General features: G+C 44.2%; 2 protein-coding genes across 2 annotated transcripts in view; one reads left to right on the top strand and one right to left on the bottom strand.

Annotated features, from left to right (window-relative positions):
- The first annotated feature begins 114 nt into the window (after nucleotides 1–114).
- Nucleotides 115–15,158, top strand: LOC143288290 (intraflagellar transport protein 20 homolog). Its single transcript, XM_076596639.1, has 4 exons — nucleotides 115–246; nucleotides 2,735–2,820; nucleotides 7,341–7,444; nucleotides 9,937–15,158. Exons 1-4 carry the CDS (start codon nucleotides 120–122, stop codon nucleotides 10,016–10,018), a joined length of 399 nt encoding a protein of 132 aa, XP_076452754.1. The 5' UTR covers nucleotides 115–119; the 3' UTR covers nucleotides 10,019–15,158.
- Nucleotides 14,971–22,766, bottom strand: part of LOC143288289 (malate dehydrogenase, mitochondrial-like) — a 23,869-nt gene continuing 16,073 nt past the window's right edge. Inside the window, exons 7-8 of the mRNA XM_076596638.1 lie at nucleotides 18,635–18,787; nucleotides 14,971–16,445 (exon numbers count right to left, since the gene is read on the bottom strand). Of these exons, the coding sequence (XP_076452753.1) occupies nucleotides 16,308–16,445; nucleotides 18,635–18,787 (291 nt within the window). The 3' untranslated portion in view covers nucleotides 14,971–16,307. The remainder of the gene's footprint in view (nucleotides 16,446–18,634; nucleotides 18,788–22,766) is intronic.

Raw genomic sequence — 22,766 nt, 5'->3', positions numbered from 1 at the left:
TGGAACAAAATAATATATCCTTATCCATGTCCTGAATATCTCAAATCTTTTTCAGAATTTGATCTTCATGCGAAGCGCACTTCATCGGTTGGCTTTACCAGAAGTGCATACCAACAAAGATGGCAGACGAAGCTCTTGCCAAAGCTGGCCTCCACTTCGATGAATTGAATAAAATCAGAGTGCTTGAACCAGAGGTTGCACAACAGACCAGAGAACTTAAAGAAGAATGCAAAGACTTCGTTGACAGTGAGTACAATGTGCATAGAAATCAATTACAATACTCATGTATATAATATGCCAAAACTTGCAAACTTCGGGCAGCCAATACATTTGTATTTACTGAATACACATCAACATGTTGATCTTTGTGTGTACATCACTGATGCCACGAGGGCACTGCGTTGCGGACATTTGTTGGGCGGCACTGGCATGTGCGTGAAAACAGTGGAGTGAGGGAGCTGCCTGTCACCTCGTTTGGATGGTTCCTCTCGCCCAGCCACACTGGATGTACAGAAAGAGGCTTTGTATCGTTCTGTATCGTCATAGTTGAATTGCAGATTTCTGTGCAGGTGTGAAATTCGGGCTGCTCTCCCCAGGGAGACTTGACATATTATTTTTAGGCTAATAGGGAATCTTCCTAATTCTCCTAAAATGGCTCTGGTGATCTGGTTGTGAGTGATCTGGTAAACACCAGGGCTCAACGCTCACCTTGTATCACACATCGACATAAACTTATAGTTGGACCAACAGCAAAGTCAGAGCTGTACGATAGTGGAAGGACTATGACTCTCAAACTAGGAGGCAATATTGTACTAGCCCTTAGCACTGCAGCCTTGGGGACAAGTATGCTTTTGGGAACTACCCCAGAACTGACTGTCGTAAAACCCTCGTGGCTGACAGAGAAGGGATGTAACCTGGCCAAGACACCCTCCACACAATCAGATTCCAGCCCAGATAATCAGGGCAGCAATTGCCTCCTGTGCTGTCCTGGTCTCAGTTGAGCATGGCTGTCATAAATACATACATTGTAAACACTGGGGTGGGCTCTAGCCACCCGTTCTGCATTGTTATTTGCTTTCACTGTGTCAAGATGTATTTTTTGTGTGCCTTTGAAGGTGTTTTTTATCATTTTTTTCAATGTGGGAATGATAATCAAGTGGAAGGACCAATGTCCTCAGCACAGCCTTGTCTTACTTGCCAGTGGAGCTTGATGTAAGGTCAAAATAATTGTCATGCACTGTGTTGTAACATGGTTTTATCTTTATTGTGGCTCATTTGTTTCTTACTGGGTTAGTTCTGATATAGCACTGCACAGTGTACTTGACTGTAAGCAACAGTTTCAGTTTCTCAAGGAGGCATCACTGTGTTTAGACAAATCCATTATATAATTGATATACACTACACCACATCTGCTAGGCAGATGCCTGACCAGCAGCATAACCCAGTGCACTAAGTCCATGCTGAGTGCACAGTATATTTGTGTACCTATCACAGTACATTTCTTCTGCACAATTTTGCCAGAGGGCAACCGTGTTGTTGCTGTGGAGTCTTTGAGTGTGCCAAGTGTGTGCTGTATTGTCTTATCTGAATGAGGAGATGCTCAGTTTGTTTTCCAGCCAAACTTGGAAGAAAGGGTGAGAGTGAGAATGGAGGCCAAACCCACATGGGCACTGTATTGCCAGATGAATGTCTTCAAGCAGAAAGCAACAATGTCAGTGTGGATGTTGTGTGCAGACACTGGAGAGAATGGAGGCCAAACCCACATGGGCACTGTATTGTCAGATGAATGTCTTCAAGCAGAAAGCAACAATGTCAGTGTGGATGTTGTGTGCAGACACTGGAGAGAATGGAGGCCAAACCCTCATGGGCACTGTATTGTCAGATGAGCGTCTTCAAGCAGAAAGCAACAATGTCAGTGTGGATGTTGTGTGCAGACACTGGAGAGAATGGAGGCCAAACCCACATGGGCACTGTATTGTCAGATGAGCGTCTTCAAGCAGAAAGCAACAATGTCAGTGTGGATGTTGTGTGCAGACACTGGAGAGAATGGAGGCCAAACCCTCATGGGCACTGTATTGTCAGATGAGCGTCTTCAAGCAGAAAGCAACAATGTCAGTGTGGATGTTGTGTGCAGACATTGGAGAGAATGGAGGCCAAACCCACATGGGCACTGTATTGTCAGATGAGCGTCTTCAAGCAGAAAGCAACAATGTCAGTGTGGATGTTGTGTGCAGACATTGGAGAGAATGGAGGCCAAACCCTCATGGGCACTGTATTGTCAGATGAATGTCTTCAAGCAGAAAGCAACAATGTCAGTGTGGATGTTGTGTGCAGACACTGGAGAGAATGGAGGCCAAACCCACATGGGCACTGTATTGTCAGATGAATGTCTTCAAGCAGAAAGCAACAATGTCAGTGTGGATGTTGTGTGCAGACATTGGAGAGAATGGAGGCCAAACCCTCATGGGCACTGTATTGCCAGATGAATGTCTTCAAGCAGAAAGCAACAATGTCAGTGTGGATGTTGTGTGCAGACACTGGAGAGAATGGAGGCCAAACCCTCATGGGCACTGTATTGTCAGATGAGCGTCTTCAAGCAGAAAGCAACAATGTCAGTGTGGATGTTGTGTGCAGACACTGGAGAGAATGGAGGCCAAACCCTCATGGGCACTGTATTGTCAGATGAGCGTCTTCAAGCAGAAAGCAACAATGTCAGTGTGGATGTTGTGTGCAGGCATTGGAGATTTCCAGAAGATCGTGGGCACTTTCATCCAGATGGTAGACAGTGTGGCGTCCGAAGTGGAGAAGGAAAAGATGAAGGTAGGTGGTGACAACGACACACTGCAACTTTTTCTTGGACTTCAACCTGTCAACCTGTCGCCCCACTCCTCGCTAAAATATCGGACCGGCTGAAAAAGAAGTGACCTTGCACAGTGTAAATGATTTCAAACACACACACACATCCACACACACACACACACACACACACACAGTCACACACACACACACACATTTGCACATGCATTCGAATGCTCATATGCATGCAGAGAGAGCGGCACACAAAAAGGAGTGGACGAAATAGATGTGAATCTCAAGAATACAGACATGGACTGGACTGCTTCAGTCATGTGGAGGCTGCTGGAAAGGGAAAGGTTTTAGATTTGTTTTAAAGGATGTGAGTCAGGCAGTGTGACAGACTGGAAAGGGAAAGGTTTTAGATTTGTTTTAAAGGATGTGAGTCAGGCAGTGTGACAGACTGGAAAGGGAAAGGTTTTAGATTTGTTTTAAAGGATGTGAGTCAGGCAGTGTGACAGACTGGAAAGGGAAAGGTTTTAGATTTGTTTTAAAGGATGTGAGTCAGGCAGTGTGACAGACTGGAAAGGGAAAGGTTTTAGATTTGTTTTAAAGGATGTGAGTCAGGCAGTGTGACAGACTGGAAAGGGAAAGGTTTTAGATTTGTTTTAAAGGATGTGAGTCAGGCAGTGTGACAGAATAGAAAGGGAAAGGTTTTAGATTTGTTTTAAAGGATGTGAGTCAGGCAGTGTGACAGACTGGAAAGGGAAAGGTTTTAGATTTGTTTTAAAGGATGTGAGTCAGGCACTGTGACAGACTGGAAAGGGAAAGGATTTAGATTTGTTTTAAAGGATGTGAGTCAGGCAGTGTGACAGACTAGAAAGGGAAAGGTTTTAGATTTGTTTTGAAGGATGTGAGTCAGGCAGTGTGACAGACTGGAAAGGGAAAGGTTTTAGATTTGTTTTAAAGGATGTGAGTCAGGCAGTGTGACAGACTGGAAAGGGAAAGGTTTTAGATTTGTTTTAAAGGATGTGAGTCAGGCAGTGTGACAGACTAGAAAGGGAAAGGTTTTAGATTTGTTTTAAAGGATGTGAGTCAGGCACTGTTGTGTGATGTGTGTGATGTGCGTGTTACATGGGAGTGAGTTGTATGATGTTTTACATGTTTGACGTGTGAGTGATGTGTGTTACATGGGAGTGATGTGTGAGTGCTGTGTGTGATGTGTGTTTTACATAGGAATGAGTTGTATAATGTGTGTGATGTGTGTGTTACATTGGAGTGAGTTGTGTGATGTGTGTGTTACATTGGAGTGAGTTGTGTGATGTGTGTGTTACATGGGAGTGAGTTGTGTGATGTGTGTGTTACATTGGAGTGAGTTGTGTGATGTGTGTGTTATATTGGAGTGAGTTGTGTGATGTGTGTGATGTGTGTGTTACATGGGAGTGAGTTGTGTGATGTGTGTGTTACATGGGAGTGAGTTGTGTGATGTGTGTGTGACATGGGAGTGAGTTGTGTGATGTGTGTGTTACATGGGAGTGAGTTGTGTGATGTGTGTGTTACATTGGAGTGAGTTGTGTGATGTGTGTGTGACATGGGAGTGAGTTGTGTGATGTGTGTGTTACATGGGAGTGAGTTGTGTGATGTGTGTGATGTGTGTGTTACATTGGAGTGAGTTGTGTGATGTGTGTGTTACATGGGAGTGAGTTGTGTGATGTGTGTGATGTGTGTGTTACATTGGAGTGAGTTGTGTGATGTGTGTGTGACATGGGAGTGAGTTGTGTGATGTGTGTGTGACATGGGAGTGAGTTGTGTGATGTGTGTGATGTGTGTGTTACATGGGAGTGAGTTGTGTGATGTGTGTGATGTGTGTGTGACATGGGAGTGAGTTGTGTGATGTGTGTGATGTGTGTGTTACATGGGAGTGAGTTGTGTGATGTGTGTGTTACATGGGAGTGAGTTGTGTGATGTGTGTGTTACATGGGAGTGAGTTGTGTGATGTGTGTGTTATATTGGAGTGAGTTGTGTGATGTGTGTGATGTGTGTGTTACATTGGAGTGAGTTGTGTGATGTGTGTGTGACATGGGAGTGAGTTGTGTGATGTGTGTGTTACATGGGAGTGAGTTGTGTGATGTGTGTGATGTGTGTGTTACATTGGAGTGAGTTGTGTGATGTGTGTGTTACATGGGAGTGAGTTGTGTGATGTGTGTGATGTGTGTGTTACATTAGAGTGAGTTGTGTGATGTGTGTGTGACATGGGAGTGAGTTGTGTGATGTGTGTGATGTGTGTGACATGGATGCTTGGCATGGGTGTGACATGTTCTTGATGTGTGACACGGAGTGAGAGGTGTATGGCATGTGTGTTTTGTGTATGTGATGTGAGTGTGATGTGCGACATTGAGTGATGTAGGTGTGAAGTGTGTGTGACATACAAGAAGTGGGACTGATGTGTGACTGAAGTATTTGAGGTGTGTGTGATGTGTGGCGTGCTGTGTCCAGTGGCAGGCCATTGGTGTGTGATGCAGTTTCAGTAGCTCAAGGAGGCATCACTGCATTCAGACAAATCCATATACGCTACACCACATCTGCCAAGCAGATGCCTGACCAGCAGCGTAACCCAATGCACTTAGGCCTTGAGAAAAAAAAAAGTAAATAAATAATAGATAAATACATAAAAAAGAACTACTACTAATAATGATAATATGTATAATTCGCAAAAACTTAATGAAGTCAACAATAAGCATACAAAAAATCAATCAATCAATCAATCAATAGATAATAATAATAATAATAATAAAATAATAATAAGAAATTAAAATAAATAAATCAATCAATAAAATGAATAAATAAAAAAGACAATGATGATAAATAAGCAAATAAATGTAAAACATTCAGACACACATTCACACACATATGCATAACAGATATGCATCAAACATGCAGTTTCACAGATATGAAAGCACAGTCAAATACACATAAATGTACATGAGCCCCAACACACACACACATACATTACTCTGCACCCCCTCTACGCCCTTCCTCCACACATGTGTGATGCATGAGTGATGTGTGTGATGTATGAGTGATGTGTGTGATGTGTCCAATGGCAGGCCATTGATGTGTGATGCGCAAGGGATGTGTGTGTTGTGTGAGTGATGTGAGGTGTGATGTGTGGCGTGTGTCCAATGGCAGGCCATTGGTGTGTGATGCATGAGTGATGTGTGTGATGTGTAAGTGATGTGTAAGTGATGTGTGGCATGTTGTGTCCAGTGGCAGGCCAGTGGTGTGTGATGTGTGTGTGATTTGTGAGTGATATGTGCGTGATGTGCGAGTGATGTGTTGTGTGCTGTGTCCAGTGGCAGGCCTTTGGTGTGTGATGTGTGAGTGATGTGTGTGTGATGTGTGTGTGATGTGTGCTGTGTCTAGTGGCAGGCCATCAGTGTGTGATGTGAATGATATGTGAGTGATGTGTGTGTGATATGTGGCATGCTGTGTCCAGTGGCAGGCCATCGGTGTGTGATGTGAATGATATGTGAATATGTGAGTGATGTGTGTGTGATATGAGGCATGCTGTGTCCAGTGGCAGGCCATCAGTGTGTGATGTGAATGATATGTGAATGATATGTGAGTGATGTGTGTGTGATATGTGGCATGCTGTGTCCAGTGGCAGGCCATCGGTGTGTGATGTGAATGATACATTAATGACATGAGTGATGTGTGAGTTATGTTGTGCTGTGTCCGGTGACAGGCCATCAGTGTGTGATGTGAATGATACGTTAATGATGCGAGTGATGTGTGAGTTATGCTGTGCTGTGTCCAGTGGCAGGCCATCGGTGTGTGATGTGAATGATATGTTAATGACATGAGTGATGTGCGAGTTATGCTGTGCTGTGTCCAGTGGCAGGCCATCGGTGTGTGATGTGAATGATATGTTAATGACATGAGTGATGTGTGAGTTATGCTGTGCTGTGTCCAATGGCAGGCCATCGGTGTGTGATGTGAATGATACGTTAATGATGTGAGTGATGTGTGAGTTATGCTGTGCTGTGTCCAGTGGCAGGCCATCGGTGTGTGATGTGAATGATACGTTAATGACATGAGTGATGTGTGAGTTATGTTGGAGTGGAGTGATGGCCTAAAGGTAATGTGTCCGCCTAGGAAGCGAGAGAATCTGAGCGCGCTGGTTCGAATCACGGCTCAGCCGCTGATATTTTCTCCCCCTCCACTAGACCTTGAGTGGTGGTCTGGACACTAGTCATTCGGATGAGACGATAAACCGAGGTCCCGTGTGCAGCACGCACTTAGCGCATGTAAAAGAACCCGTGGCAACAAAAGGGTTGTTCCTGGCAAAATTCTGTAGAAAAATCCACATCAATAGGAAAAACAAATAAAACTGCACGCAGGGAAAAAAAAATAAAAAAGGGTGGCGTTGTTGTATAGCGACGCGCTCTCCCTTGGGAGAGCAGCCCGAATTTCACACAGAGAAATCTGTTGTGACAAAAAGAAATACAAAACAAAATACAAAAATGCTGTGCTGTGTCCAATGGCAGGCCATCGGTGCTCGCAACCTGCTCAAGTCGATGGCCAAGCAGCGTGAGGCGAAGGAGCAGCAGCTGCAGGCCCTCATCAAGGAGAAACGCATGGAGCTAGAAAGGTAGCTCACCAGCTTGGACACACCTGCATTTTCACACCCACTTCAACATGCCTGCATTTTCACACTTAGCTCTACATGCCTGCATTTTCACTCCTGGAGCTGGAATTGTAAATCATGTGGCTTAGCACACCTGGTTTTACACACCCGGAGGTGGAAAAGTAACTCGGTTGGTTTTACACAGATGGTTTTAAACTCCTGACTTTACTCACCTGATTTTACACACGTGGAGCTGGAAAGGTAACACATGTGGTATTACACATATATCTTTACACTCCTGACTTTACACACCTGGTTTTACACACGTGGAGCTGGAAGGGTAACACATGTGGTATTACACATATATCTTTACACTCCTGAATTTACACACCTGGTTTTACACACGTGGAGCTGGAAAGGTAACATATGTGGTATTACACATATATCTTTACACTCCTGAATTTACACACCTGGTTTTACACATGTGGAGCTGGAAAGGTAACACATGTGGTATTACACATATATCTTTACACTCCTGAATTTACACACCTGGTTTTACACACGTGGAGCTGGAAAGGTAACACATGTGGTATTACACATATATTTTTACACTCCTGACTTTACACACCTGGTTTTACACACCTTTTTTTCTTATTTATCTTTTATCATTTCAGGTTTTGTTTTACACAGACTTAATGTATGATTTTTTTTATATTCTAATCTATTTGCCTATCTGTTTCCCTGTTTATTTTCTGATCATCGGATTTCATTTCAGGTTGGTCAGTGTAATATATACCTAACGTAGGATTTTATTACATTTTAATGTATTTGCTTGTCTGTTTTCTTTCTTTCTTTCGTTTTGGGTTAGGGTATGATTTTATTTCATGCTAATGTATTTTCTGATCATTTTCTCTGTTTATTTCATTTGAGGATAATGTTTTATACAAACAGTGGGTAGGCTGTCACACCCCTGACCGGGGGGCTGGGTTTATGCCAAGACCAGGTATTGGCTCTTTTGCTTTTCATCTTTTCATCAAAGCAATTGTGGTGCAGCATATATGGATCAACCTGCACACTTCAACACCCCCTCACAACTGAAACTGACTAAGATTTCATTGTCATTCTTCACATGGAAAAGAAAAAGAGGAAAGCTGCAGAATGGTTAATGCTTTTATCTGCCAGTACAGTGTCTGTGAGGGTCCAGGCTCCTTTCCCGCTGTGGCCCTGTCTCCCATGTTTGACTGGGAAATCAAACTGCAGGCTCCTTTCCCGCTGTGGCCCTGTCTCCCATGTTTGACTGGGAAATCAAACTGCAGGTTCCTTTCCCAGTGTGGCCCTGTCTCCCGTGTTTGACTGGGAAATCAAACTGCAGGTTCCTTTCCCAGTGTGGCCCTGTCTCCCGTGTTTGACTGGGAAATCAAACTGCAGGTTCCTTTCCCAGTGTGGCCCTGTCTCCCATGTTTGACTGGGAAATCAAACTGCAGGCTCCTTTCCCAGTGTGGCCCTGTCTCCCGTGTTTGACTGGGAAATCAAACTGCAGGTTCCTTTCCCAGTGTGGCCCTGTCTCCCGTGTTTGACTGGGAAATCAAACTGCAGGTTCCTTTCCCAGTGTGGCCCTGTCTCCCATGTTTGACTGGGAAATCAAACTGCAGGCTCCTTTCCCGCTGTGGCCCTGTCTCCCGTGTTTGACTGGGAAATCAAACTGCAGGTTCCTTTCCCAGTGTGGCCCTGTCTCCCGTGTTTGACTGGGAAATCAAACTGCAGGTTCCTTTCCCGCTGTGGCCCTGTCTCCCGTGTTTGACTGGGAAATCAAACTGCAGGTTCCTTTCCCGCTGTGGCCCTGTCTCCCGTGTTTGACTGGGAAATCAAACTGCAGGCTCCTTTCCCGCTGTGGCCCTGTCTCCCGTGTTTGACTGGGAAATCAAACTGCAGGCTCCTTTCCCGCTGTGGCCCTGTCTCCCGTGTTTGACTGGGAAATCAAACTGCAGGCTCCTTTCCCGCTGTGGCCCTGTCTCCCATGTTTGACTGGGAAATCAAACTGCAGGTTCCTTTCCCAGTGTGGCCCTGTCTCCCGTGTTTGACTGGGAAATCAAACTGCAGGTTCCTTTCCCGCTGTGGCCCTGTCTCCCGTGTTTGACTGGGAAATCAAACTGCACATTTCATCAGACGGTAAACTGAGGTCTGTGGGCAGCAAACAATTGGCGCACTGAAAAACAATGTGTGGCAACAGATTGTGTGGGAGAAATCCACTGTGGTAGGTACACGAATCAATACGTGTGCCCCAGCAAGCGCTTTGGGTTGTGCTGTCGGTTAAGAACCTGCCGAGCAGGAGAATAGTGTGGTATGTCTTGGTCCTGATGCAGTGACGTGTCCTTGAGAAAGTGAAGCTGTGTTGCAGGCTGCGCATCCAGTACGACGGGCTGCAGAAGGTGGAAGTTGAGCAGTTGTGTGTGTAGTGTGTATGTCTTGGTCCTGATGCAGTGACGTGTCCTTGAGAAAGTGAAGCTGTGTTGCAGGCTGCGCATCCAGTACGACGGGCTGCAGAAGGTGGAGGGTGAGCAGGGTGACTTCCTGGACCAGCTCATCTCCCAGAACTGACACACCCCGGCCGCTGGAGGGACACACTGATGCCACAGCACAGCACCAAGGGAAAAGTGACTGCTAGGACCAAGTTTGAACAAGTGCCTCAACATGAATGTCTCCAAAACAGGATAGGTATTTCTCAGCGGTAAACTTTGATCAAAACTAGCATTAATTACAGGCAGCCAGTTCCTTCCTCCAGTTGACTTTGGCCACGTGCTGTGTTGATATTTCAACACAATTCCCTCTCCCACGTGCAGTCAAATTCGCATTGTGCAAGAATTTCTAGAACCTTAACTCAGCCATGCAGTCGCTGGTTATCTCTTTGACCAGACCCCATGTGGAAAACGGCAAAGGTGGCAGTTTTGCTGCCAACTCAACAGCTGTTTTTGGTTCTCTGTCCACGTCAGCACGGAAGGCGTGTGTCTTAACACCAGGGACACATCACTGTCCGTCATGTTTGCATCATGGAGATGTGTCAGGGTTGTGGAATTCAAAAGACATGTCATTGTGTGGTTTCATCAGCTGAAGGTGTTTGCATTCCTAAACATGGTCTGCTGTTGTGTAACCAGGCATGGTCCGTCAGTGTTCATCAGCTTTCCTGGTAGATGCTGAGTTTAACGCCCCATTGGCAAAAAGCCCTGAAGGTTGTGGTGTTGAAGGGATGGGGGGTTGATGTGGTGAAGGTTGTGGTGTTGAAGGTATGGGGGGTTGATGTGGTGAAGGTTGTGGTGTTGAAGAGATGGGGGGTTGATGTGGTGAAGGTTGTGGTGTTGAAGGTATGGGGGGTTGATGTGGTGAAGGTTGTGGTGTTGAAGAGATGGGGGGTTGATGTGGTGAAGGTTGTGGTGTTGAAGGGATGGGGGGTTGATGTGGTGAAGGTTGTGGTGTTGAAGGGATGGGGGGTTGATGTGGTGAAGGTTGTGGTGTTGAAGGGATGGGGGGTTGATGTGGTGAAGGTTGTGGTGTTGAAGGGATGGGGGGTTGATGTAGTGAAGGTCAAGCTGTTCTAAGCTCTTGGTACTCCTCTTATGTGTTTCAATCAAATGTCTGTTCTTTTCTCTAAAACTTAATAATAGTAATAATAATAATGGATACTTATATAGCACACTATCCAGAAATCTGCTCTAGGTGCTTTACAAAAACGCTTTTGTTAACATAAAACATTATATCTATGTTACACACACACCAAAATGTGACCACACACACACGCACGCATACACACACACACACTGCATACATACACATCTTAACATACATTTTAACAAACTTCCAAGAAATCCATTGAAAATATCTTTTTGAGTTTTCCTAGTATTCCTGATTTCTGTTTCTTTTTCTAATTAAGTATTTTCGAACTGTTCCCAACTTGCATCTTAAAACACCCTTACAGGGTTCCAGAACTTTCCAAAATTTCAGTTGGAAAATGACACTTAAAATATTGAATTTTGTGTCATGTACTGTACCATGTCAAATTGAATTTTCTGACATCTGGCTCTGAATTGGCCTTCAGAGCTGAGCTCTCGAGAGCAGGAATAATACTCCTGAACAGGAATAATACTCCTGAATGCTCCCAGACCTTGCCCTCTTCAGTTCATTGCTTGCTTCAATTTTGGTCACCTTTGAAATGTTCACATTCCTTTTTTTTTTTTTCATATTCCTTAATTTTATATCATTTCAGTCAGAACCTGGAGTGTTGCATGCTTTTGGTTATGTATGTGACATGATGTGTGTTAGTGTGTGATCATACAAGATTTTATATGCCATATCCTAGATGATGTTCCAAAGTAAAATTGCCCGTTTTATACAAGGAAACCAGGTTTTTGTGAAAAGATCTGCATACACTATGTCGTGTGTGTGTGTGTGTGTGTAATTTATTAGGAAGTGTGTGTTTTTGAGAAAGATATTTGAAATGAAACAATACATCAAGCTTGAAAATCTGTGCATTGTAAATCAACTATACGAGTTATGACAGTTCAGATCATGCATGTTCAAATGTCTGGGTTTCTCAGTTTGAATGACAGTTCATATGACCAGAAGAGCAGTAATATATACAAAAAGAAAAGTTGGCAGTATAAAAGCGTGTCTACACTTGTACTAGTCCTACCTATAATGTCTCATGGTTCAGGGTATGCAAGTTGTTGTACAGGGCCTTGTGGCATGCACATTTCAGAATGAAGGGTTAAGAGAGTGAGTTCCAATAAAAAAAAAAACTAAAAAAACCCCAAAAAAACCCATGGTGAAAGCTGGAGTTGTGTCAGTGTGGAGAGAGACTGTCAGTGGTGTGTGTGAGACCAGAGAACAGTGAGTACTGTTGTGAGAATGATGGGTATTTATAATGCAGTTTTTCCCTCTGTTAAAATGATGGGTATTTCTAATGCACTCTTCTTCCCTACGCTTGACTACAGGCTCTGCTTGTATCAGAGACTGACGTAAGCTTACAGCCGGGACAACAGCAAAGTGAAAGCTGTATGATCAATGCTTTCTCCACTACAGCGTTTTCAAGTTAGAGCAGTCAGGGGAACTTGAGCTAAAGCTAACAAGATAATAATTCCAAACCAACGTAAATTGAAAGGTGGTGATATTTAGCCACCGTTTGGGTATGGATTTCATGACTGTGGCAGGGGAGTGAATTATCCAAGTCTGAGGATGGCTTATATGGCAGTCTGAAGGTTAAAACGGTGGATGGAGAGGAGCGACTGGGCCCCACATTTCTGCACCATACTCCACACACAGTGGATATGATTTCACTGCCCACACACACTGGATATGATTTCACTGCCCAGACACAGTGGATATGATTTCACTGCCCAGATACAGTGGATATGATTTCACTGCCTACACACAGTGGATATGATTTCACTGCCAATCACAGTGGATATGATTTCACTGCCCACACACAGTGGATATGATTTCACTGCACAGACACAGTGGATATGATTTCACTGCCAATCACAGTGGATATGATTTCACTGCCCACACACACTGGATATGATTTCACTGCCCAGACACAGTGGGATATGATTTCACTGCCCACACACAGTGGATATGATTTCACTGCCCACACACACTGGATATGATTTCACTGCCCAGACACAGTGGATATGATTTCACTGCCCAGATACAGTGGATATGATTTCACTGCCCACACACAGTGGATATGATTTCACTGCCCAGACACAGTGGGATATGATTTCACTGCCCACACACAGTGGATATGATTTCACTGCCAATCACAGTGGATATGATTTCACTGCCCACACACAGTGGATTTGATTTCACTGCCCACACACAGTGGATATGAATTCACTGCCAGACACAGTGGGATATGATTTCACTGCCCACAGACAGTGGATATAAATTCACTGCCCAGACACAGTGGATATGATTTCACTGCCCAGACACAGTGGGATATGATTTCACTGCCCACAGACAGTGGATATAAATTCACTGCCCAGACACAGTGGGATATGATTTCACTGCCCACAGACAGTGGATATAAATTCACTGCCCAGACACAGTGGATATGATTTCACTGCCCAGACACAGTGGATATGATTTCACTGCCCACAGACAGTGGATATAAATTCACTGCCCACACACAGTGGATATGATTTCACTGCCCAGACACAGTGGGATATGATTTCACTGCCCAGACACAGTGGATATGAATTCACTGCCCACACTCAGTGGATATGATTTCACTGCCCAGACACAGTGGATATGATTTCACTGCCCACACACAGTGGATATAAATTCACTGCCCAGACACAGTGGATATGATTTCACTGCCCACACTCAGTGGATATGATTTCACTGCCCAGACACAGTGGATATGAATTCACTGCCCACACACAGTGGATATGATTTCACTGCCCAGACACAGTGGATATGAATTCACTGCCCAGATATGAATTCACTGCCCAGACACAGTGGTTATGATTTCACTGAATTCACTGCCCAGATACAGTGGATGTGAATTCACTGCCCAGATACAGTGGATATGAATTCACTTCCCAGACACAGACACAGTGGATATGATTTCATTGAATTCACTGCCCATATACAGTGGATGTGAATTCACTGCCCAGATACAGTGGATATGAATTCACTTCCCAGACACAGACACAGTGGATATGATTTCATTGAATTCACTGCCCATATACAGTGGATGTGAATTCACTGCCCAGATACAGTGGATATGAATTCACTTCCCAGACACAGACACAGTGGATATGATTTCATTGAATTCACTGCCCAGATACAGTGGATGTGAATTCACTGCCCAGATACAGTGGATATGAATTCACTGCCCACACACAGTGGATATGATTTCACTGAATTCACTGCCCAGACACAGTGGATATGAATTCAATGCCCAGACACAGTGGATATGATTTCACTGAATTCACTGCCCAGACACAGTGGATATGATTTCACTGTCCAGACACAGTGGATATGATTTCACTGTCCAGACACCAGACACAGTGGATATGAATTCACTGTCCAGACACCAGACACAGTGGATATGAATTCACTGTCCAGACACCAGACACAGTGGATATGAATTCATTGCCCACACACAGTGGATATGAATTCACTGCCCAGACACAGTGGATATGAATTCACTGCCCAGACACAGTGGATATGAATTCACTGCCCAGACACAGTGGATATGAATTCACTGCCCAGACACAGTGGATATGAATTCACTGCCCAGATGGCCGTGAAAGGCTGTAGGGCCTGGAACCTCTTGTCATGACGGGCAAAAAAGGAAAACACCACAGAATGCTCAACTGTCCTAAAAAGGACAGAAATATTCAAGGCTTTAATAAAAAGAAAAACCAAACCAAAAACAATGTGAAGGGACCAGCAAGGCAGAAAATAAAGAGGAAGAGAAGACAGAAAGGAAGGAAAAGACTGTGTGAGTGTGGCACTTCCAGCACAGCACCACAAACACTTCACGCCACAGGAACTGCCGTCAACACTGTTATTCTATAGCATTTCCAGTACAGATACCAAACAATTCTATAGCATTTGAGGACAGAATCTCCAGTACAGACACCAAACAATTCTATAGCATTTGATTTTGTAGGACAGAATCAGCCCTCACATCCACATCACCACACACACACACACACACACACACACACAAGGAAAATGACAACTCAAAGGGATCTCTCTAACCAGTAACATATAAAACATGAGAAGAATGTCCAACAACTTCAATCATACAAACATGAAATTCAGGTTGAAAAAATGGATCCCTATCACAAAAAAAGGCTGCTTACTATGTAGTCCGTAACACAAACAGCTTTCCAAAAAGCATGTTATTTCTTGATCTACATGTACCCTCATAAAAATGTAACAAAGACACAATTATAAAAAATAAAAACACATTTCAAAATGAAATGTATAAGATAACAAATTCGAAACAAAACAATTGTACACACACAAAAAAAACCCCAAAATTGTTGAAACCAGCATGATTCCATTCATCACGCTCAACATGTACAAACCGCCGATATCAAAGTCTGCACACAACACCAACCACGTCAGTGTTGATGACATACATATTCAACCTCTAGGCATCCAGGCCCTAAGTTCTACTGCACTGCTTCCTACATTGGATTTTCTACGGTGTGTGGTGGGGTGTGGGGGTGGGGCAAAAGTGAGCCAGTCACCCCCATCTTCACACACGCACGTTTCTCCCTCTCCAACAACCAGACAAAGCTTTCTCCCCTACACCTACTTCTCTCCCAGCCACGGTCAATAAAGGCTTTGAATTGCAACATGCAAAAACTTTATAAAAATTATCAAGGAAAAAATATAAAAAAGTTTAAAACACCAAAGACCAAAAAATGGCAAAGTCAGGAACCCAAGTTCCAGCATTTCAGATCACAAAGATTCTTTCCGGATTTATGTTTTCATCAATCATAACTGAACAATGAATTCCAGGTGGAACATTTCACAGCTGTGCTTTGAGATGCCATGCACAGGCACACACACTTATATCTATATATAGCTATTTAAGGTATGTATTTGCTGTCTGTCTGTTATTGAGGCCAAATTATTTCAGAATGTTTACAAACCTCGGTCGGGTTTTTTTTTAAAAGACTTTTACAGACTTCAAAAAAGGCATGTCATTATTATTATTTCTTTTTCCAGTTCTTACCAACCTATAGGTACCATGACACTTCCCGCTCCGCCCTGCCCACCTCAATCCCCCATCTGATGCCTTCACCCCCCACCCCCCCTCCCTGCCCCTGAGGGGTGACTGACTATTGAAGCCCTGTAGGGGTGCAGGTGTTTAGTCAGTCAGGGTTTTTTTCACAAAGTCCTCGCCCTTCTTGATGTTGTCCTGCAGTTCAGGCATAGCCGCCTTCAGCAGGTCCATCTCAAAGTCGATCAGCTTGCCCATGCCTAGGTTCCGCTCCACCCCGTTTTTCTGTGCACACACACACACACACCATCACACACACACACACACCACATGCATGCACACACAACACACACACACATGCACACACATAAACATGTACATTAGATGAGGCAGGCACACATACAACAGCATACACATATGCATCCACACACACACACACGCACGCACACAAGCGCACACACACACATATCAGATGAGGCAGAAGTTCATACACATTCAAACACACACATGTACATTAGATAAGGCATGTAGGAGCACACACACACACAATGTACATCAGGTTAGGTCCACACACGCACACACACACACACACAATGTACATCAGGTGAGGCACACACACACACACAATGTACATCAGGTTAGGTCCACACACACACACACACAATGTACATCAGGTGAGGCACACACACACACACACAATGTACATCAGGTGAGGTCCACACACACACACACACACAATGTACATCAGATGAGGCACACACACACACACACAATGTACATCAGGTGAGGCACGCACACACACACACACACAAAATGTACATCAGGTGAGGCACACACAAACACAATGTACATCAGGTGAGGCAGGCACACACACAATGTACATCAGGTGAGGCAGGCACACACACACAATGTACATCAGGTGAGGCAGGCACACACACACACACAATGTACATCAGGTGAGGCAGGCACACACACACACACACAATGTACATCAGGTGAGGCAGGCACGCACACACACACACACACACACAATGTACATCAGGTGAGGCAGGCACACACACACACACAATGTACATCAGGTGAGGCAGGCACACACACACACACACACACAATGTACATCAGGTGAGGCAGGCACACACACACACACAATGTACATCAGGTGAGGCACGCACACACACACACAATGTACATCAGGTGAGGCAGGCACGCACACACACACACACACACAATGTACATCAAGTGAGGCAGGCACACACACACACACACACACACAATGTACATCAGGTGAGGCACACACACACACAATGTACATCAGGTGAGGCACACACACACACACAATGTACATCAGGTGAGGCACACACACACACACACACACACACACACACACACAATGTACATCAGGTGAGGCACACACACACACACACACAATGTACATCAGGTGAGGCACACATACACACACACACAATGTACATCAGGTGAGGCACACATACACACACACAATGTACATCAGGTGAGGCACACACACACACACACATACACACACACAATGTACATCAGGTGAGGCACACACACACACACACAATGTACATCAGGTGAGGCACACACACACACACACAATGTACATCAGATGAGGCACACACACACACACACAATGTACATCAGGTGAGGCACACACACACACACACAATGTACATCAGGTGAGGCACACACACACACACACACACACACAATGTACATCAGGTGAGGCACACACACACACACACACAATGTACATCAGGTGAGGCAGGCACACACACACACACACAATGTATATCAGGTGAGGCACACACACACACACACACATACAATGTACATCAGATGAGGCACACACACACACACACAATGTACATCAGGTGAGGTCCACACACACAATCAGATGGGGCAAGAGACACACATATATAAACTCTCACACATACATACACTCACACACAATGTACATCAGATGAGGCGCACACACACACACAGGTGAGGTACACACACACACACACACACACACACACAATGTACATCAGGTGAGGTCCACACACACACACAATCAGATGGGGCAAGAGACACACATACATAAACTCTCACCCATACATACACTCACACACACACACACAATGTACATCAGGTGAGGTACACACACACACACCATCAGATGGGGCAAGAGACACACATACATAAACTCTCACCCATACATACACTCACACACACACACACAATGTACATCAGGTGAGGTACACACACACACACAATCAGATGGGGCAAGAGACACACATACATAAACTCTCACCCATACATACACTCACACACACACACACAATGTACATCAGGTGAGGTACACACACACACACAATCAGATGGGGCAAGAGACACACATACATAAACTCTCACCCATACATACACTCACACACACACACAGACAGACAAGGCAGACAGAGCCCAGCACTGACCCCCAACAAGAGCGGAGTGGCGAAGTAGGAAGCCTCAGTTTCCTCAGAGCGCACAAAGGCACACTGCACCACCTGGTCCCTGCCGTTCAGTGCATCAATCAGGCTGCGGCAAAACTCCGCTGCAGCGTACGCCATGGACAAGGTCGCTGACCCCTGGACAGTCACCAACAATACACATTGAATGCCACGACACAACAAAAATACAGTTTCTCTTTATTCCAGGGCACACAACAAGAATACACACACTTCAATGCCACGACACAACAAGAATACACACACTTCAATGCCACGACACAACAAAAATACAGTTTCTCTTTATTCCAGAGCACACAACAAGAATACACACACTTCAATGCCACGACACACAACAAAAATACAATTTCTCTTTATTCCAGAGCACACAACAAGAATACACACACTTCAATGCCAGGACACACAACAAAAATACAATTTCTCTTTATTCCAGAGCACACAACAAGAATACACACACTTCAATGCCAGGACACACAACAAAAATACAGTTTCTCTTTATTCCAGAGCACACAACAAGAATACACACACTTCAATGCCAGGACACACAACAAAAATACACACACTTCAATGCCAGGACACACAACAAAAATACAATTTCTCTTTATTCCAGAGCACACAACAAGAATACACACACTTCAATGCCAGGACACAACAAAAATACAATTTCTCTTTATTCCAGGACACACAACAAGAATACACACACTTCAATGCCACGACACAACAAAAATACAATTTCTCTTTATTCCAGGGCACACAACAAGAATACACACACTTCAATGCCACGACACAACAAAAATACAATTTCTCTTTATTCCAGAGCACACAACAAGAATACACACACTTCAATGCCACGACACAACAAAAATACAGTTTCTCTTTATTCCAGGGCACACAACAAAAATACACACACTTCAATGCCACGACACAACAAGAATACACACACTTCAATGCCACGACACAACAAGAATACACACACTTCAATGCCACGACACAACAAAAATACAATTTCTCTTTATTCCAGAGCACACAACAAGAATACACACACTTCAATGCCAGGACACACAACAAAAATACAATTTCTCTTTATTCCAGAGCACACAACAAGAATACACACACTTCAATGCCAGGACACACAACAAAAATACACACACTTCAATGCCAGGACACACAACAAAAATACAACTTCTCTTTATTCCAGGGCACACAACAAGAATACACACACCTGAATACCAGGGCACACAACAAGAATACACACACTTCATTGTCAGGGCACACAACAAGAATACACACACTTCAATGCCAGGGCACATGACAAGAATACACACACTAGAATGCCAGGGCACACAACAAGAATACACACACTTCATTGCCAGGGCACACAACAAGAATACACACACTAGAATACCAGGGCACACAACAAGAATACACACACTAGAATACCAGGGCACACAACAAGAATACACACACTAGAATGCCAGGGCACACAACAAGAATACACACACTAGAATGCCAGGACACACAACAAGAATACACACACTAGAATACCAGGACACACAACACGAATACACACACTAGAATACCAGGACACACAAGAAGAATACACACACTTGAATATCAGGGCACACAACAAGAATACACACACTAGAATACCAGGACACACAACAAGAATACACACACTAGAATACCAGGACACACAACAAGAATACACACACTTGAATATCAGGGCACACAACAAGAATACACACACTAGCATGCCAGGGCACACAACAAGAATACACACACTTCAATGCCAGGGCACACAACAAAAACACACGCACTTGAATATCAGGGCACAGTTTCAGTTTCAGTTTCAGTAGCTCAAGGAGGCGTCATTGCGTTCGGACAAACCATATACGCTACACCACATCTGCCAAGCAGATGCCTGACCAGCAGCGTAACCCAACGCGCTTAGTCAGGCCTTGAGAAAAAAAACAAACAAACAAAAAACAACAACAACAAAAAACGGGGGAATAAATAATAGATAAGCCTACATGAATAAATAAATGAATAATAATTGTAATATAGAAAAAGGTAGTAGTAATAATAATAGTAATACTAATAAAATGATAATAATAAAAAATCAATAAATAAATAAATAAGACAACAATGGTGATAAATAAGCGAATAAATGTAAAATATGAAGACACACATTCACACATACACCCACACATGCATAACAGAAATGCACCAAACATGCAGTTTCACAGATATGAAAGTACAGTCAAATACATATAAACATACATGAGCTCCAACACACACACACACACATTACCTTGCACCTCCTCCACCCCCCTCCTCCACACACTCATTTCTAGTCTACGTATCGCAGCTTCCACGGCACACACACACACACACACACACTCACAGAGATGAACACTTACTTGTACAAGCACACACACATACGCCCATATCTCCCACCCCCAACCCCACACACATATATACAAAGATATATATACGTTCCAATATCCTGTTGCTCCCACAGTGTAGGAATGCATACACTCACATACCTCATCCTCTACCCCACCTCCCCCCGCACTCCCACCTCCCCTCACACACACACGTACACAGATCTCTCCTGACACTTGTGTACACTTACACTCTCGCGCATTCATAAACGCACTCAAAAGCACAGACCCACACATCCACACAAACACACACATACACACACGCACAGAGGCTGCCACTGACTGGCCGCAAGAGGGATGGGAAAAGATCTCTGATGCCAAGAACGTGGCGTCTAGTGTGTTGCTCAGTCTATTGTATTTGGAAAGGCCCACAGAGACTCTGTTCCGTTTTGAAGAAATTTGCGCAATGTTGGTTTGGAAATGATGCCGATATTTGTTTGATTTGCAAAGCATCGTGCTCTACCTTTCATGTTAGACTTGCGGCCGCTCCCTCTCTCTGCTTTTATTTCTTTGAGGCGATCGATGGTGTGATGGCCTTGTACCTGTTCTTTTTGGTATTCTTTGACTTTTCTGAGGATTTCCGATTTTCCTAGATGTAGGCCGCTCGTTGGTGTTGCGTTACCAGCAAGTCTGTCAGCTCGCTCATTTCCCTTAACACCTGCATGTCCCGGGCAATATGACCATGTGAGTTTTTTAATCTGAAAGTTGCGCATTGCCTTACGCCACTCTGGGCTTCCCGTTCCGTTTTCAATTTTCTGTATGAGGTTCATTGAGTCGGTTAGAATTATGGCATGTTGGTTTCCGGGCATATGGATGGACGATAGCCACTGGAGGGCATGTGTCTCAGCTTCAACTTCCATCGTTAGGCTGGAGGTTGTGACTTTGTAGGCAGCATTCTCTTCCCAAATTGTTTTTCCATTTTGTTTCGCAGTGAATCCCCAACCAGACTGGTCTTTGGTGACTGAGCCATCTGTGTATATGATGATGTCCTCTTCTTTACTGTTTTCTTCTATAAGTAGCTTCACTTCCGCATCTGTTTTGCCCTCTGGCCATTCCCGACAATGTCTTCCTAGAGTGGGTGAAATGACTGTGTTGAATAGATGGTTGAGGTTTTTGGGGTTTTTCTCCCATTCTTTTGTTTCTTTCAGGTCTTGTAGTCGGCATACTAGCTGGATTGTGTCTTCTGCTTGTCCCATCCATGATCTTCCTCGTCCTAGACAGCTGCCTTTTGGTTCTTTGACTGCGTCATGCAGTGGGTTTTGAGGGTTTTCTAATGCTTTGAAGTATGTCTTGACCTGTTCTAACTTGTTTCTGGCCTGCACTGAAGGAAGGTCAAGCAGGTATCGCATGGTTTCTGTGGGCGTGTCTTTTGTTGTTCCAAGGATCAGCCTCATAGCTTCATTTTGTACTCTTTCTAATTTTAGGAGGTTGCTTTGAGACGGTGTTGTTAGCCCAAGTCCGTAGTCGATCACACTGAGGACGAGTGATTGGTATAGCAGGAAGAGGTGGCGTTGTTCAATTCCTTTGGTTGCCATTGCTTTTAAGACTGAAAGGCCCTTTTTGCATTTGAGAACAGTATTTTCCGTATGTTTTCTGAAGGTCAGCATCCTGTCGAAGTGTATTCCTAGGTAGCGTAGGCATTCAGTTTTCTCAAT

Source organism: Babylonia areolata, chromosome 12 (assembly GCF_041734735.1).
Source record: "Babylonia areolata isolate BAREFJ2019XMU chromosome 12, ASM4173473v1, whole genome shotgun sequence".
NCBI classification, from domain to species: Eukaryota; Metazoa; Mollusca; class Gastropoda; order Neogastropoda; family Buccinidae; genus Babylonia; species Babylonia areolata.
Note: the sequence above shows the minus strand (reverse complement) of the source record. Positions and strands in the feature narration are given on the sequence as shown.

Bases quoted from the DNA above. Each gene is read 5' to 3' on its own strand.
- LOC143288290 (XM_076596639.1), top strand. From the start codon at position 120: ATGGCAGACGAAGCTCTTGCCAAAGCTGGCCTCCACTTCGATGAATTG. The intron at 2,821-7,340 runs GTAGGTGGTGAC...GTCCAATGGCAG, and splicing joins TGGAGAAGGAAAAGATGAAG to GCCATCGGTGCTCGCAACCT. The intron at 7,445-9,936 runs GTAGCTCACCAG...GCTGTGTTGCAG, and splicing joins AAACGCATGGAGCTAGAAAG to GCTGCGCATCCAGTACGACG.